Source organism: Candoia aspera, chromosome 15 (genome assembly GCF_035149785.1).
Source record: "Candoia aspera isolate rCanAsp1 chromosome 15, rCanAsp1.hap2, whole genome shotgun sequence".
Taxonomy (NCBI): domain Eukaryota; kingdom Metazoa; phylum Chordata; class Lepidosauria; order Squamata; family Boidae; genus Candoia; species Candoia aspera.
In genome coordinates this window covers 10,307,319-10,324,817 of record NC_086167.1, presented here as the reverse complement: position 1 = coordinate 10,324,817, position 17,499 = coordinate 10,307,319, and the positions used below count along the sequence as shown (strand labels likewise).

At 45.6% G+C, this 17,499-nt stretch overlaps 2 protein-coding genes across 3 annotated transcripts in view; both read left to right on the top strand.

Annotated features, from left to right (window-relative positions):
• The window catches only part of LOC134505632 (protein HIRA), a 121,959-nt gene extending 120,025 nt beyond the window's left edge, over positions 1–1,934 (top strand). For both annotated transcript variants that reach the window (XM_063315452.1, XM_063315451.1), the window contains 2 exons: positions 478–566; positions 897–1,934. In XM_063315452.1, coding sequence (XP_063171522.1) covers positions 478–566; positions 897–1,013 — 206 coding nt within the window. In that variant the 3' untranslated portion in view covers positions 1,014–1,934. The remainder of the gene's footprint in view (positions 1–477; positions 567–896) is intronic.
• A 1,875-nt stretch (positions 1,935–3,809) lies between these two features.
• Positions 3,810–17,499, top strand: part of PPIL2 (peptidylprolyl isomerase like 2) — a 51,173-nt gene continuing 37,483 nt past the window's right edge. Inside the window, exons 1-5 of the mRNA XM_063315453.1 lie at positions 3,810–3,909; positions 5,529–5,578; positions 7,437–7,482; positions 7,681–7,743; positions 8,926–8,977. Of these exons, the coding sequence (XP_063171523.1) occupies positions 3,878–3,909; positions 5,529–5,578; positions 7,437–7,482; positions 7,681–7,743; positions 8,926–8,977 (243 nt within the window). The 5' untranslated portion in view covers positions 3,810–3,877. The remainder of the gene's footprint in view (positions 3,910–5,528; positions 5,579–7,436; positions 7,483–7,680; positions 7,744–8,925; positions 8,978–17,499) is intronic.

Below are 17,499 nucleotides of genomic sequence, written 5' to 3'. Positions count from 1 at the left end.
TAGTCCTGATCAGCAACAGAATCCATCTGTACATCAGCTCAACGCAGCCATTCTAAAAGCTCCCCGCCATTGCCCAACCCGCAGCCATGGGGCAGAGCCATGCCTTCCTAGAGCTTTCCTCAAGGCCAGGAGGGTTGAATCTAAGGTCTGGGGAGATGATGTTCCAGTGCCCTTCTTCTTATAGAGAAACATGAATCGCAGCCCAGGATGGGGGCAAATGTCTACCTGACAAGAGTTAATAATTATACCAGCTTCTAAACCAGCGTTTCTCAACCGTGGCAATTTTAAGATGTGTGGACTTTGACTCCCAGAATTCCCCAGCCAGCCAATTCTGGGAGTTGAGGTCCACACATCTTAAAATTGCCAAGGTTGAGAAACGCTGCTCTAAACATTTGAAACACACGTGCCACTGGGCTTCATTTATTGGAAAGAGTTGCACTGTTTCCGAGTATTCTTTTGTTTGCCGTTCTTCATCAGGGTTTGAATATCGATTGAGGGAATTATGCAAGGATTTGTTAGGACCTGTCCACTCTTCATCCGGAAGTCAGTGGGAATCGACTGTCGTGGTAAGTGTTGGTTTCCTTGTGGAACACATAAAACAGTGTTCCCTGCTGACGCTGGTTTCCCTTCATGGCGTCCCCTGATGACTCGGGCTTACCAACGAAGCAGGCTTTATTACATCTGACGTTTTGTTAACCGATTTTTTTAGTGACTGGAAAAGAGCCTCTTTCTGTAGAAATTGCTGCAAGCCAAGACGTTGTGCCCTCTGTTTAATCCACAGTGTGTTTCCATGCAGACGAGCAATGGAAACAGTTCACTGCAGTCCAGCCTCAAACCTTGACTTTTATGAGATGCTCATTCGTGTTCACATGTTCGTTTGTTTTACTTCTGCGCAGGGCTTACGGAAGCGTGACCTGCTCAAGGAACTGCTACCCGTCATCGGGCAGAACCTTCGTTTCCAGCGGCTTTTCACCGAATACCAAGAGCAGCTGGACATCTTGAAAGACAAGTAGCGCCTTCTCAGATGTTTCGCCAGCCTACGTGAGAGCAGGAAAGCTTTAAGGCAGAAGGAGAGGGTCCGTTGTCGGAAGTGAACACTCCCAGGAAACGCGGGGCAAGAGGCAGGCCTGGGGCCTTTTAACAAGCAAAACATTGTCGTTCTGAAAGAAGATTGCAAGAGGGAAGTGTGAAAATACGGGGATGAATGGAGGTGTTTTTTCGGTTCCCTCCTGGAATTTGAGCATTACAGCTTGATGGCTGCCATGGAAAGAGAATGGCCTTCAAAAGGGACCGTTGGACTCCAGATCTGATATAAGAGATATCAAAGAGACACTGTTTGTGAGCCTTTTGAATATCCTTTGAAAAGCACATTACAAGAAGCTAAACTGAATGTCATACAAGCCCTTGCTTCAGGGTTCTTCACCGAGGATTTATGGAGGCTCCTGTATTTGGGTTATAAAGCAGGAGCCGCATAAAAGAGAAAAATCGTAAAATTCCTAAAGAATTATGCAGCCAACAAACTCTTTAATTGCGAATAACAATAAGAAATTACAGGCTGTTCGATCACAATGGACTATTTTTATACTAGAATTTGCTAACTTGTAATATGAGAATTTTATTTGGCCGATAACCAATAATTCCCCCCTCCCCTGAGTCCTCTTGTTGTATGAAACGTAACTTCATTAATTATGACAGCTACGTTGCTGAACAATTGTACCAAAATAAATGTCCTCTTTTTTTTTTTAACTATTTGTAAAAGGTATTGGCAAAACGGGGAGGGATAGCTGAAACCGGAAGGGATTTTGGGGTGGGGTGGGGCCTTTTTTGTAAGTACAATTAATAAATGAACATTGCATTGATCTAAGAACAAACATGAGTGTTCTTGTGCTGCTTGTGGTAGCATTAAATTGTACAGGCCTCCGCCTGTGAAAACAGATCTCGAACTCAGCCTTCGTTTGCGGTCGATAGTCGGTTTCGTTTATTTTTGACGGTGGGTCACTGTGTAGCACCACTCTTAAAGCAAGGGAGGTATCAGAAATAACACTCTTGTAAACAGCCTTCCTTTTGTTACGTGTCTGGTGGTATCCACAGTATTACATGTACTGTATGAACTTGCTGTTAAGTCTTCTTTTTTTCCTTCCTCATTTGCAGCTGCATGTAATGCTGTCCTGTAATGAAGATGTGTTTATATCATTTCCAAGGAATACCAGTTGAGCCTTTCCAAGCAGGATTTTCAGCCTAGTTTGTTATGGGGGATTCTCCTGAAAAGCCAAGCAGTCGGGTCAGGCATTGTTCAGTGTTGTTTCAGAGAGATGGGTCAGATCATTGATTTGACAGATGGAAAGGAAGATGGGGCCAGCCTCATTTGCTTTCAAAGCCTAGCTACACGTTCCAAGGAAAGGCATTAAAAATGTAATATGTTATTGTCCAGACTAAGACTGGCGAGATCCAGATCGAATCCCTCGCACAGCCATGAAATTCACGATACGTCCTGAATTGTTTCAGAGATGGAAATGTAACAGGAACTAAATAAGATGAGCTGGGTCCAGAGTTAGTTGTGATTAGATCTTCCGAAATCGAACAGGACAAGCATGTATGCTGGGTTGGCCTATAAAAGTCTCCGTGGGTCTACGTGGTTGCATTTATCTTAACCCGTCCAGAGGCTCAAGGCTGGGAAATGCAGGTGGCTGGTGTAAGAGGATGAAGGCAGAAATGGAGAGGTGGAACTCTGCAGAAGGGCAGAGGATGGACTAAGTTTGACAGCTTGAACTTCTAGTTTAAAAATGCTGGGGAATGCCTCTTAGGTTTCATTCAAGGGAGGAACTCTATCTTCACTTGGTTTGTGAAATTGGTAAAATCCCATTTTATGCAAACATGCCCTGAGCCTTAAACCACACTGGACTTGTGTGGGTGGTCAGTTTGCAATCCAGCCATTATGACTATATGGAGGAAGAACAGCTTATACCAGTGTTTCTCAACCTTAACAGCTTTAAGATGAGTGGACTTCAACTCATCAAGTGGGAATATCAAGATACCCTCAAGCTGAGCTTACTGAACTTGCACATGTCTGTGCATTATTTTTGGCAACAGTAAGGAAGTGGATTGGTAGATTTCTCAACCTAGCCTAGCTGTCCTAGTGGTCTCCTATCCAAGGGATAACCTAGGCTGTTTTTTTGAAATCAGGCAAGGGGGATTAGATGCTGTCACCTGCTATGACTAAGATGAATCTTTTGAGCAAAGCCAATTTTGAAGACTTCATGCAATTTTCTTTGTCCTGGTTGAAAGAAAACTTCCCAGGGCCTCCTTACAGAATATTTTTCCAACCTTGCTGTCTAGCCTACAGCCCTGCAAATTCCCTAAAGGTTCCCTATCCCAGGACTAATCAGACCCTGGCCCTGCTTAGATTCCTTAAAAACAAAAAAAAGCTCAGAGGAGGCCCTCTAAAGCAGTGTTTGTCAAACTTGGCAACTTGAAGATGTGTGGACAACTCCCAGAATTCCCCAGCCAGCTGAAGAGAGATCCACATTTATTACTGGAAAAATAAAAATCCATGCTTGCCGTGGTGGCTGGGGAATTCTGGGAGATGAGGTCCGCCCGCCTTAAAGCATGCTGGCTGGGGAATTCTGGGAGTTGAAGTCCACACTTCTTAAAAGCTGCCAAATTTGACAAACACCGCTTTGAAGCGGCAAAAGAAGAAGCGGAACCTTAACTGGCAGCTTCCCGTTTCCACGGCGGGGACCGCTTTATGCGGCGCACCCCGCTAAACCGGAAGTAGAGCCGCGACTCCTCTTTTCCGGAAGGCGAGTATTTCGGGGAGCCATTCACTCTCGCTGGGTGGTTTCGGTCCGGTGCGGAGGGAGAGAGACGCGCCGCCGCCATGGGGAAAAGGCAGCACCAGAAGGACAAAATGTAAGCGAAGCGGCTCGGGAGGAGTCGCGGGGGCGCCTTGGCAGCTCTGCGGGGGCGGAGCATCTCGCCCGGCCTACCTGGCAGGGAGGTTGTTGTGGGGAGGAAAAGGGTTCCTGGCGGGGTATAAAGCTGGGCACTGGCGCTTGTCTATTTCCTTGCTTCCTTAGACTTTGTCCTGCCAAAGCTGAAGGCAAGGTGGGAAGCCGATTCAGTCCGCTGTATATATATAAAGAATAGAGTAGAATCGGCTAGAATAGAAAAAGAACAGAACAGGACAGAATTTTATTGTCATTCCACTGTGCACCAAAGTGCACGTTAAAATGAAATTTCGTTGCAATTGGCTCACAAGAGATAATTATTATAATATATAATATATATTCTTTACCATTCCACTCCCCTAATCATTATCCCTGATAAATATCACGGTCCCACATACAACATGTACCCCATGAAGTAAGAGGGGATTATTAAAGAGTTCAGGAGTCTAATGAATATATAACATTCAGTCTGTAGAGATCCCTTGATAGAGTGGAGCCTGCTAGACGGCTACATGATGGTTCAGGGGGAGGCGCTCTCTGTATGGTGGTGATTGTGGTCATTGTTGCGATTTTGTGTTTTACCTTTTTAATTTATGTTGGTTGTATTTTTAATTGGTTTTTATCTGTTTGGATTGTTTTATTGTGTACGCTGCTCAGAATCACTATGTGAGATGGGCAGCTATATAAATGAGATAGACAGACAGACAGATGGCTGGGAGTTGAATGTGTAATGTAATAGGTAAATAGATGAGGAACAATCCCATCCACTTGTTTAATTCAGTGTTGTCCCAGTCCTCGATCCTTTAGAGCAGTATTTCTCAACCTCAGCCACTTAAGATGTGTGGAATGGTCAGATAAGAGGCAGCATAGCCCACAGCTGGATAATGGGCAGGGCAAGAGGCTCAGAAGGAACCGTCCTTAGTTTCTCAGGCTGTAAAGGAGATGGGGGGAGAATTGTACCTTCAGTCTTGCAAGATTCTGTTAATGTAGCTGTACAATAAAGTAGGATTAGGTTATCTGGTCGTGTTTCCTGTCTGATCTACCTGGTAAGGCTGACAATAGTTCAACTGGTGTGGAGTGCACTGGGTGAAGATAGCAGCTATTACAGTCCTCAGTGTAATAAATTGCTTTGTGTCCATTTATCCCAAAGAGGCTGCAGGTGTTATCCTGCACAGGGAGGAGGACCACTCAGTCCCATGCCTACCAGATTTGGGCTGCAATATCAATGAGGACCATTAGATGGCATTGAAGAAAACCAGAAATCTTCAACTGCTGCCACCTGTTGATTGCCTGGATGTTTACAGCCCAGGTATGGTTGCTCTAATCTGGCTCCATCCATTGGCTGCAGAAGGAACAGCAAGGGATTTACTTCCCTATAGCCCAGTGTTTCTCAAACTTGGCAACTTTAAGGAATCTGGATTTTAACTCCCAGAGCTGAAGTCCACACATCTTAAAGTTGCCAAGTTCAAGAAACCCTGCTCTAGCATGTCAGGGTGGACACATACAAGCAATTTGTTACTAGGATCTTTTCTTCTTGAAAGTCTGGGTACATCTTCCTCTAATTGTCTCTTTCTCTTTTAGGTACATAACATGTACAGAATATACACATTTTTATGGAGGCAAGAAAGTTGGTATGTGACCTGGGCCTGTTGAATTTTTTTTTGTTTGATATATATATATATATATATATATATTAATATATAAGAGTGTGTGTGTGTATTCCCCTGGGAGTTTAAAACAAGATACATATGTTCCTCATTTTATCCCAGCTGTAAGATAGGCTGAGCTAAAAGGGAGATTGGCCAAAGTCACTTGGAGTAGAGTCGTTTAGTGCAATACCTTAACCCAGTGTTTCTCAACCTTGGCAGCTTTAAAAAGGGGGGACTTCAACTCCCAGAATTCCACAGCCAACATTCCCAGCCAGCATTCTGGGAGTTGAATTCCCCCCATCGTAAAGCTGCCAAGGTTGAGAAACACTGCCTTAACCAGTCTGCCACTGCCTTCATCTGAAGAGCCTCCTTTGTGCTATATAAGTTTGAAGAAAACACCATAATTAAAATGGGCAATTGGCTTGTACTGTCGCTCTGGGTCCCTGCTGGCTCTGATATCTTGATCCTTGCACATTGAGCATGGATGAGTGCAGGGAAATATCTGGCCTTGGCTGGCTGCTGCCCTGTAGGTGCTCCATGCAGTCAAGATTTTTGCATGAAGCTCCTACTCAAAGGTAGCAACGTCCTTGCAGCTATGTGTAGGTGACAGGAGCATCCTGGCCTCATTCTGTTTGTGTAGATCAGGATTTCTCAACCAGGGTTCCGCTGAGGTTGAGGGTTCTGCGAGAGGTCACTAGGGGTTCCCTGGGAGATCAGGATTTATTTAAAAAATTATTTCAAATTTGGGCAACTTCACATTAAAGAGGTAAGTTTCATTCTTTATTTTCAGTTTAAGAACAGTTAATGCAAATATACAGGCCTACCCATGAAACAAATAGAATAATTTTGTAACTTCTGGCCTATATTTGAGCCTGAATGTGCAGGGGTTTCCTGAGGCCTGAAAAATATTTCAAGGGTTCCTCCAGGGTCCAGAGGTTGAGAAAGGCTGGTGTAGATGCTTCTCGCATGAAATGTGAGGTGGGAACTCATGATCCTGTTGGAGGTTTCAAGATCTTTTTCTCTGACATTGATCGTGCATTCATCTCCTCTACTTTTCAGTGGGCCAGAGGGCAGGATAGGCTTCATCTAAGCATCTGTACATTTTATTTAATTTACTTTAAATTCTGTGTGATATGAGACTGTTTGCAAAAAAATGGACATTTTTTTTCTAATGTAAAGGAAAGCACAGGCTGGGATCACACTTTGCACTAAGCCATAAGAGGTTTTATTTGGTGTGGGTGCAGCAAGTTATGTGATTCCAGCTAAGCGTGATTTGCAAAGTGAAATCTATGGTAAGGATGGGCAGTTTGAGGTTGTGAGACTATAATCTCCTGCTTGTGTCTTAAAGGCCTCTCTGACTCCGGTAGGTACAGATTGATCACAACTGCAGGGTCCTAAAGCACCATACTCAAAACTGAAAACAAAGCAGCACCCTTGCTCTCCCCAAATCCCCACTTTGCCTCCTAAAAGGTAAAGTGTGATTCTTAACCACCGTTGCCTCCTTACTCGTGGCTTTTTTTTAAAATCAATTTATTTACTTTATGCTTACACAATTAAGGCAATCTTTACTCTTAAAATTTTTTAAAAACAAACTAAAAATACAAACCTAGAAAGAAAAGAAAATTATCTGCCTTATAGTTCATACTTATCAATAGTCAGTGGTTTGCTAATGAATTTGCTGCTGTAATATGAGCAGTACGACAAACCCATCATTTATGTTTTTTTAACAAACCATGCCTTAGCGCAATATGTTATTTATAGTGTATGTGAGGATGAATATGCTGGATGTGTGAGATATAGATATATATATAGATATATATTTTTTTTTTCCTTTGAATAGAAATCCCACAGTCCAACTTCAGGCGCCTGCCGTTTGATCACTGTAGGTAAGCTTGAAAGAAATTGTGGAGTCTAATATGCCAGTTCATTCCTTCATACTTTCCTAGGAATGTTGGAAGTTGCTTTTTGTTGGAGTCAGTATTACATGGGTGGGTCATCCATCTCCGTGCGTTGACTTAAACTTGTGCCAAACGGGTTCACTGTGTTCTTTTTTACTGAAGTGGAATCCTTTCTCTCCTTGCTAGCTTATCTTTGCAGCCATTTGAATATCCAGTTTGCACACCAGATGGGACCATCTTTGACCTGCTGTAAGTTATTTTTATTCCTCCCTCCCTCTCCCTCTCCCTCTCTCTCTCTCTCGTATTTATCTTTTAAGTGAGTTAGGATTTGGGTGAGATACCAAAGTTAGTTCCAGATAAGGTGGGGATGATGTTCTGCAAAGGGCCTTCAGAGACATCTTTTGCTTGTGAGCTATGCTTTAAGACTTCCAGCAAGTCTCCTGTTCGCTGAGCCTTGACGATACTGGTGGTAGCCTCTGCTGGCGGTTTCTCCCCATTATCTCTCTGGGATATTGTGGCACGCCTAAACAGGACAAGAAGTTCCTTTGTCTCCGGGTTGGAACCCTCGGGCAACACTTCTTAATTAAGGGGTCCCATTCTCTTGTGGGGGAGCACACGACATTAGGTCTGCTCCACCCCTTTTGTTTTTCCGGACGTCCCTCGAGGCCTGGTTGTGCCACTGTGCCTGGGGTCCCAGGGAACCGGAGAGTTGTCTAGAGGGCTCCACTGTTGAGTTGGATGTACTCATTCTCTCTCTGCTTGGGGTTTGTATCTGTTTTAGTTTTAATTAATCTCTGTTGATTTTTATATTTTCAAATGCCTGTTTTTATATATGTACTGTTTTTTATTGATTCTTGCATGCCGCCCAGAGTCACTTCTTGTGAGATGGGTGGCTCTATAAAGCTGATGAATGAATGAACGATGGTGGGGATGAAATAAGGGGCATTTGGGAACGTGGCCAAAAGTAAATAAAGGTCCCCTTTCTCTTTCTGCCACACACTTCTTTCTCTCCCAAGCTGCAGGGAAGGAAAAGATTTGTGCTAGAATGATGAGCTAACAGCTTACCAAGGGTCCTAGTTGCCCGTCCTTGGTTTCTACTAGCTGGTAGCAAATCTCCAGAGTATCTGGCTTTTTCCAAATCTGACCTGTGGTTGGAACTCACACCTGCAACTTTCTGCCCCAAACTGAGCCTTGTGCCTGATGATGTATATGGATGCAAAAGCTAAATTGAGGCATTGTGTGCTACTGTCCCAGGACACGCTCTGAAAAATCCATCATGCAGAGTCGTACTGAAACGAAGTAGATTTGCCTGGAAATCCCACAGAGATCCCATTGAGTTCCATGGAAGAACGGGTGGAATATACTTAAATGTAGAAACCAGTGTTTTCTAACTCTCCAAGCGCTTCTGACTCTGTGTCTGCATTGTTTTAGGAATATTGTTCCGTGGATAAAGAAGTATGGAACAAATCCAATCACGGGGGAGGTAGGTATTGTTGAATTTTAAAATATGAGTTCCATTCCAGCCCAAGACCACAGATAGCAAAACCTCAAATAATGAGAACTTGAAAAAGCAGGCGTGAAAACCCATTTCACATATGTGTAAAGTATCAAGAAACAAGCCCTAAATATATCAGTCCTTCAGGATAAGCCAGATTGGGAAACAGACACCACTACTGGAACTCTGTTGTTGTCGAGTGTAACAACAGAATCTTGAAAGCTTGACAGAGATTCTCTCTTTCCTTTCTTATACGGGTAGTCCTTTCTTAATGACCACAATTGGGACCAGAATTTTGGTTGCTAAGCGAAGCGGTCATTAAGCAAATCCAGCCTGATTTTACGACCTTTTGTGGCAGTCATTAAGCGAATCCAACCTGATTTTGCAACCTTTTGTCATCATTAAGCGAATCACCGCAGGCATTAAGCAAGCCATGCGGTCATCAAACAATCACGCGGTTCCCCATTGATTTTGCTTGCCAGAAGCCAGCTGGGAAGGTCAAAAATGGTGATCACGTGACCAGAGGACGCTGCGATGGTCATAAATGCAAACTGGTTTGTGCCCAAATCATGATCACATGACCATGGGGATGCTGCGATGGTCATGTGAGGACCAGGGTCATAAATTGGATTTTTCAGCACTATCATAAGCCCGCACCGCCACTAAAGGAACGGTTGTTAAGCGAGGACTACCTGTACTAAAAACCAAAGTGGGATGATCTTGCGTTTCTTCTTCACTTCCTCCTCAGTTGTGGGGCTAAGTTGGTGTTTATCTAATGGCTGTGGAAAACTTTCTTCAAGGCCATCTCAGTTCTCCTCTGTAAAACCACAGATACGTGAAAACTGGGTACTAAGGTCTGGCCTCTTTCTAACACCATAGATTCAAGAAACGGTGAGTAATGGAACGATAATGAGAGCCAAGGCCTGTTAAGTTTTAGAGCCTTCTTCCATCATGGTTTGTGTTGCTCTCCAATGAAAGGCAGAAGAACGCAGGTCCTAGGCGCACATCCGTGCTCTTGGATGATTTCCAGAAAAATTGCTGACAGCCTTAATACACTAATAATAATGGGGTCTGTGGCATTTTAGAGTAGCGTTCTGTGTTTCATGGTGAAATTGTGTGACCCATCCAAAAAGGCGTAGTACTTGAATCCGTGGTCGCAAAACCGAAGAGTTGTTTTTTCTTCAAACGCAAGAGGGCAGTCGAGTTCTTTGGCCTGAAAGGTTTGGCCAAACCAGCGATGTGTTGATTCCACAGAAGGATGCCCATGTGCTCTGTGCCGTTTCTGTTCTTCAGGGCAGTGCATTTGGAGATTGTTGGGCCGGATGACTCTTGATTCCTGGGGATTTTTCTGGGAAGGTCTGTGAGCAGGGACACCTAGATTACAAACCCATTCTGCCGAGGGAGATTTCTGCCCCATCGAGTCCACTGCCTGTTCAGGGCAGGAAGTCCAGAGATAAGGCAGCTGCTGCTGCTGCTGCTGTTAAATTTATTACACCACCCATTTCACTATATAAGTGACTCTGGGCAGCTTACAAATAAAAGCTATAAAACCATTATAAAAATAGAAAAAGTACAAAAATAGAAGAAGATAGAGGGAAACTAAAAGGCGGAGAGAGCGTCTTTCAGCCACCAACCACCCCCAGGGATCCCCTAGCTAGTTGGCAGAGCCAGGTCCTGACGCTCTTCCTGACGGCCGGAAGACGGGGGGCCAACCTCACCTCAAGGGGCAAGATGTCCCACAGGGCGGGGGCCACGGCAGAAAACGCTCTCCTCGACCCCGCCAGTCGGAATCCTTTAGCCGACGGCGTCCGCAACGTGCCCTTCCTGCCGGACTGGGTAGGATAGTCAACATGATTGGGATGGGACGGTTCCTCAGGGTGGAGGATCTTCATTGAAGGAGGCCCTCTTTTTACTGTTAGTCTAGTAAACATTACCTTTTCATGGAATTTTCATGGAGGCTCTTGCGCATCCCTTGGACTGCAAAGATAACAAATAAAGAAGTGTTGAAGCGCATAAAGCCGGTCATGTCACTAGAAGGAAAAATAGTGAAACTTAGACTTAGTTACTTTGGTCACGTCGTGAGGTCAACATCGCTGGACAAAGACGTTATGCTTGGAACGGTCAGTGGCAAAAGACAATGAGGATGCCGAAGAACGTGCTGGTTGGATGTAATCAAAGCAGACACAGCCCAAAATGCAAAGAAACTGAAAGAAGCTGTAGGTAAAGGTAAAGGTTTCCCTTGACATTAAGTCCAGTTGTGTCTGACTCTAGGGGGCGGTGCTCATCTCCATTTCAAAGCCGAAGAGCCGGCGTTTGTCCGAAGACACTTCCTCCGTGGTCATGTGGCCGGCATGACTACACAGAACGCTGTTACCTGCCCGCCGAAGCGGTACCTATTAATTGACTCACATTTGCATGTTTTCGAACTGCTAGGTTGGCAGGAGAAAGAAGCTGTACAAGACCGGAAATCATGGAGAGAGCTGCTTATGGAATCGCCAAGGGTCGAATATGACTGAATGGATAATTCGATTCGAATAAAAATTGCAGGTTGAACCTTAATGGGGAAGATGAAGATATGTCCGCACCTTAGTTCAAGTGCCATGGGTGTGATAGATTGGGCTGTTGAATTCCATGCAAAAAAGCCCAGGATGCAGTCTCTTGAATTAGGAGTGGATTCTATTTGTGAATTAGCATGTTGTTGTTGTTGTTGTTATTAACATCTATATACCGCCTGGCTCCCAGTGACTCTGGGTGGTAATAAGTTCAAGCCAGTTGACCTTACATCAGCAGCAACCAACTTTTTGTGGCTTTTTAAAAGCTCTGGATCGTTCTTGAGAGTAGTCTGTGTGCATGTACCCCTCACCTCCACCAGATCTGTGTGCACAAAGCAATCACCATCTTCCCTTGTTCCATGTTGAAATAGTAGCATTCTGCGTACTGTTACAGGCCTTAAAATCTGACCGCCCATTGCGTTAGCCTAGTATTTCAGATTTAAAGTAGCTTTTGCCTACCTGAGTCTTGTCTAGATATATTGGAATGTTAATGCCCAGCTCGCTAATCTAACCATGGCTTAGCACTGTGTGGGGACTCAGCCACTGGCTTTTGACCTCCCTTCTCTCAGCTCGATGTTGTGTAAAAGGAACGGGCTGCCTTTTCAGCGAATGGAGGTTAAGGCCTTGGAAGCACGCATGGGGCACAAATCTAGATGCTTCTTCATAGCAATAGTTTTGCGCCTGTCAGCTGTTTCACGGAGTGGGGATTTGTAGTTACAAAGGACCTGCAGTGCAAACCCAACATCTCAGCACAGCGAGCGATGTGCCAAATACACAGCCCAGCTTGCAACTTTCTGAAGCCAGCCAGCAGAGCGGCCTGACTGGCTGCAGTTCTTTCCTTTGTTGGCAATCATTTTTGCTAGCCTTTGGATTCTTTTCTCCAAAAGGGAGTTTTGAAAATTCAATCACCCCCCACTCCCCACCCATCTCTGCGGAACCTGGCCTCCAGTCCTCCACAGAATGTCAAAACGGGAAGTCCTGGTTTGAACTCCAGCCTTCATCTCTGCAGTTGCAAGTAGCCTGTGGGAACCACTGAGAAGAGGATCTAGCAGATCCTGCTGCTGTTTCATGCTCCTGTGCTGCCCTCTTGTTGATGTCAGTCCTTCCTTCCCAGGCGGAACCCACGCTAAGGCTTCCAAGGATTGTCTTCTGGTTTCCAAGCACTAACCAGGCATGAAGCTGGTTAATTTTAGCATATCAGCTATACCAAAGGTGTCTCACTGGAGCCAGGACAATCAACAATCTTGATAGCTAGAAATTCTGGGAAGGCGCCAGCTTGGGGAAGATTGCAGCACAGCGTGTCTGTATGTATGTCTGTATGTTTGTTGTTACGAGGGAGGTTGCATATTTTCCACTTTATATACAGGTAGTCCTCACTTAATGACTGTTTAATGACGGTCCGAAGCTATGATAGCCTTGGAAAACATGCTTTAAGACATGTGCTCACACTTACAACTGTCACAGAATATTGCACAACCCCCCCCCCCCCCGTCTCCTGATCGCAATTCAGGCACTTGGCAGCCAGCTTGCATTTATGACCAGCTGTAGCGTCCTGTGGTCACGTGATCGCGATTTGCGACCTTTTTGCTGGCTTCCAGCAAAAAAAAAGTCCATTGGGGAAGCTGGATTCACGTAATGACTGTGGTGAGTCACTTAATGACCTGTGACTCACTTAATGACCATCATAAAAATGGTCATGAAATCAGATCTGGTCCCGTGGTGACTCATTTAACAACCATACCGCTTAATCAGTTTTCCAGTCCCTATTGTGGTTGTTAAGCGAGGACTACCTGTATAATGGTTTTAGGCTTGCTTGATTATCCAGATTTAAACCTGGGCATGCAGCTTGACAAAGGGGCTTCCGTACCCTGCATGGGATAATTGGGGAGTGAGGGGAGTGATTGGCATTGCAGGCTCCATCTACTGATTTTATGCACGTGTTACCCCGTTCTAGAGTAGATCAAGCTACCCCAGGCCTTTTCCCTTTGCCAGCTTAAAGTCTCAGGAAAGCCTTACGTAGTTTCTAATCCCACCCCGTTTTCTCTGCGCTTGCTTGCGGGCCATTGTCCCCAACTTTTGTGGTTTTGGATGGCAGCGCGTCCGCCCTTGACCTGTTCATAGCAGAAGAGAAATATTCCGGCTAACCTGCGATGCCAGGTCCATCATCCTGAAATGCAGGGAACCCAAGTGCATTAGCAGGCATTCGTGGCAGCTCTGAGCAATATATTGAAAGCCAGTGGGAGGTTGCTTGCTTTCATCTCATTAAGGAAATTGGGATGAGTTGGCAACACTGTGGAAGGAGCAGAACCAGGACTGGTTTGTCAGACAGGACCTTGATGAGGACAAAATATTCCCTGTGTGCTTTATGCAATTCCTTCCTTCCTTCCTTCGCCTTTCCCCCAACATTTACATTTCTTGGTGGGTTTTTTTTTTGCTTTTCTTGTCGTCTGTAGGTGGGAATATGATGCTTATGTCCAAACAAGGAAGAAATCTCATTCGTTCACCTTTGTGATTTCCTTTCTCTGCCCAGGTGGGATACCATGAATGGGGAGTTTTAGAGTCGGGCCTCTATTGAAAAGATTTAGTCTTGTGCAACACGTGGCCCGTCTTTCATTACTTCAAACCTCTCCTGAGATGGTGTAGATTGGCTGCCTCGTGGGAATTTCAGGGGTTTTAAAATAATCTGCTCAGTTTGGCCAACACCAGTCTAAAGTTCCATATTAGATTTTTTTTTTTTAATTATTTCTGGAAACCTCCTGAGTTGCTGATAACTGCCTCTTCTGCCTAGATATTGGCTATACAAAAAGTCCCCCTGCTAGTTAGTCCTCCGTTCACTAATATATAATAATAACAATACTGTGATTTTTTGGTTCGATTCTTGTGAGCCACCCTGAGTTGTTGAGAGTCGGGCGGCAGGCAAGTTCAGTATTATTTTTGTTGTTACTGTTGTTGTCGTCTGCAGGGTAACTGTTAGACACAGACCGTGCTGGCCAGCTGCCAAGATGTGTGATTTTTTTTTTTATTCTGTCCCGTTTTCAGACAGTTCCGTTCGTTACTCCTCAGATCCCATCCACCTTTATTACAGTCCTGGATCGGCACGTTCTTACGCTCCTATTTTCATAGTGTCTGGCGGTTCTGGGGATTTGAACTTGAATCTTCCTGATTCTAGCTGCCCTCCTCATCACAACACCACAGCTGGGCCTCTAGGACAGGAGAATCCCCCAGGATGTAAAAGTCAAGGTGTTGATTTCTGCCATAGCTGCAGCCTCTGAACCGACTTGACGGACAGCCCCGCGTTTCTGAAGCTGCGCTCCGTTTGCCAGCCGAGCCGGTGGAAGACAGATGCTTCTTCCTGCTCCGTGCCTAATGGCACCCTTTAAAGTCAAACAAACATTTTAACAAAGCGTGGTGCAGGCTGACGAAGGACCAAAGAGGCAGCGGGCATCGCAAACAGCAGGGCGAGAATGTGTGCGCTAGATCCCCGGTCGTGCTCCCGTCTGCGATAGGAGGGCAGTTAATCTCCATCCTTCCTCTTCTTTCATCTGGAATTTGCCCTGGTGCCCTAGTAACCTACACCTTCAGCAGGCTGCCACTCCGTGCGGGGAGGAGGGGGCGGCCCTCCTTGGTTCTGGGAGGAATGAATGATGTCAGCTGGCAGGCAGGAAGCAAAAAACACAGCAAGCGTGACTTGTTCAGGATTGTTGGGAAGTGGGTCACTTTGCCAAAAGCAGCTCAGCCGGCGTGGTGGACCTCGAGCCTGAAACAAAAGGAGGAAAAGAGGCAGCCAAGATGGGGGAAGAAGTGTTGCTTTGCCCTAAGTGTTGAGCAGCACGGCACATAGAGGTATTGATTCTAGGGAGCTGATGTTCTCTTTGGACAAGTAGAGGTAGTCCCTGCTTAACGATCAAGTGGTTGCTCACCCAAGCAGTCATTAAGCGAATCTGACCCGATTTTACAACCTTTTTGGTGGTGGTCATTAAGCGAATCACTGGGCATTCAGCAGACCATGTGGTCATTAAGTGAATCACACAGTTCCCCACTGATTTTGTTTGCCAGAAGCCAGGAAGGTTGAAAATGGCAATCATGTGACCACGGGATGCTGTGATGGTTGTAAATGCGAACCAGTTGCCGAGCCCCCAAATCGTGATCACATGAATGCGGGGATGCCGCAACGGTCGTCAGTGTGAGGACTGGTCTTAAGTTGTTTTTTTTCCGCACCATTGTAAGTCTGAACCGTCGCTAAACAAATGGTTGTTAAGCAAGGACTACCTGTAATAGGTGACTTAGAATCCATAATAGTGTTGAAAAGTTGGAAGTGAGGAAGAAACAGTAGGGCAGTTTCAGCAACTGTTGAAGGAGCAAAAGTTGCAGGTCAAAGAGGTCATGGGATAGAAGACTTAAGGGATGGGTAAACCCCTTGCTTCAGCCTCCTCTCCTGTATGGCCCCTCCTCAAGAGAAAAGGGGCCCAATGCTGCCTTGGGATTTAAGTTGGCATCTCCTTTCCACCAACTCCTGAAGGCCTCCCCACGGCTTGGGTTCGAACAGCTGGTGGAAAGGGGTCTGCCTACGGAGCAAGTGTTGAAGCCTTGGAAAAATCTCGAAGGGTTGAGAAGGTTTTCCAGGACCCCCAAAGAGGCAGGAAGCCCTGGGACGGAGGGAGGAATAGTGCAAAGCCAGGCAAGGGTAGGTGATCATGGCTACAGCATCCATAATTAAAGGAAGTCCGTTAGTCCAGCTGCTCAGTTTTTCTGCCTGTGCCACTGACCCTTGTAGGAAACTGGTTCTGTTCCTGGGTAGCAGATGGATCAGATGTGCTGATGTGGAGTTCTGTTTTGTCCACCTCTCAATACAGACTAAGGAGACGTGCCTTACACCAGATTAGATTATCTCCCCACCTGATCCGGCTTGTCTGCTCCACTTCCTCTGAAGGGCCTGTGGCAATGGTCTTTCCTGCCGTTGCAACCTGATCCTTCTAATTGGAGAGGCAAAACGGGTTACTAGGGCACCAGGGCAAATTCAAGAACAAAGAAGGCTTACCAGCTCTGTAGCACCAGCACTGTCCATAGATGGAGCGTGTCTAAATCAGGAATCTCGGATTGTCCACAGGGTATACGCAGAATGACGCCGCATTTGGCCTGTCACCTATTTTCCGGACAATTCTCTGCAATCTGGCCCTCTGTAATGATTCTCTGCCACCCGTCCCTCTTCTGTTGTGCCGGGAACCGAGTTTCCGCTGGATGGTTTTGCACCAGCAACGTCCCTTTTTCTGGGCCAGGCCTCGCCGTTTCGTTGGCCAGGGCTCACGGGCCGCAACGGCCCTGGAACATTACCGGCAGCTCTGTGATCGACGTGGCTTTGGCCACAACTGTCACCCTGCAGTTTTTACAGATGGCTCCGAGTCACAGGACCGCGTGGGAATAGCAATCCATATGGACCACGCTGTTGTGAAGAAGCTCTGCTCTGAATCATTACTGTTGGTGGTGGTGGTGGTAGTTGGTTTTTTGTTTTTTGCAATCTTACATTAATTCACTGGGCTTGGAAAAATCTGTTGATTTCCTGTGTCTTGGGTCCTTTTGCTTGTTATTGGCATTCCCCCGTTGTTTTCTTTCTCGTTCCCTGCTAGAGATTGAAAGCTGGAATATCTATTTAGCCAGATGGTGACTAGAGAAATAATCTTTTTTTGGGGGGGTGGGGGGGTAGAAAGAATTAATGATTGCAAAATTTAGAGCAAACATTTACATAAATCCTGGCTTGTTCAGAAGCCAGGTGCAAGGCTGGTAAGAAACTGGGAACTTAATTCATCACCTTTTCTACGTGTGCCTGGAATGGCAGGAGACCTGGGCATCAATTGTCTGGGATTAAAAAATAAATAAAATTAGAGTTTGGACCGGACCAGGCAAGTTTAAACCACAGATGAAGAAAGGGAGAAAATAGCGATGGTTCTTTTAGTGGGCCAA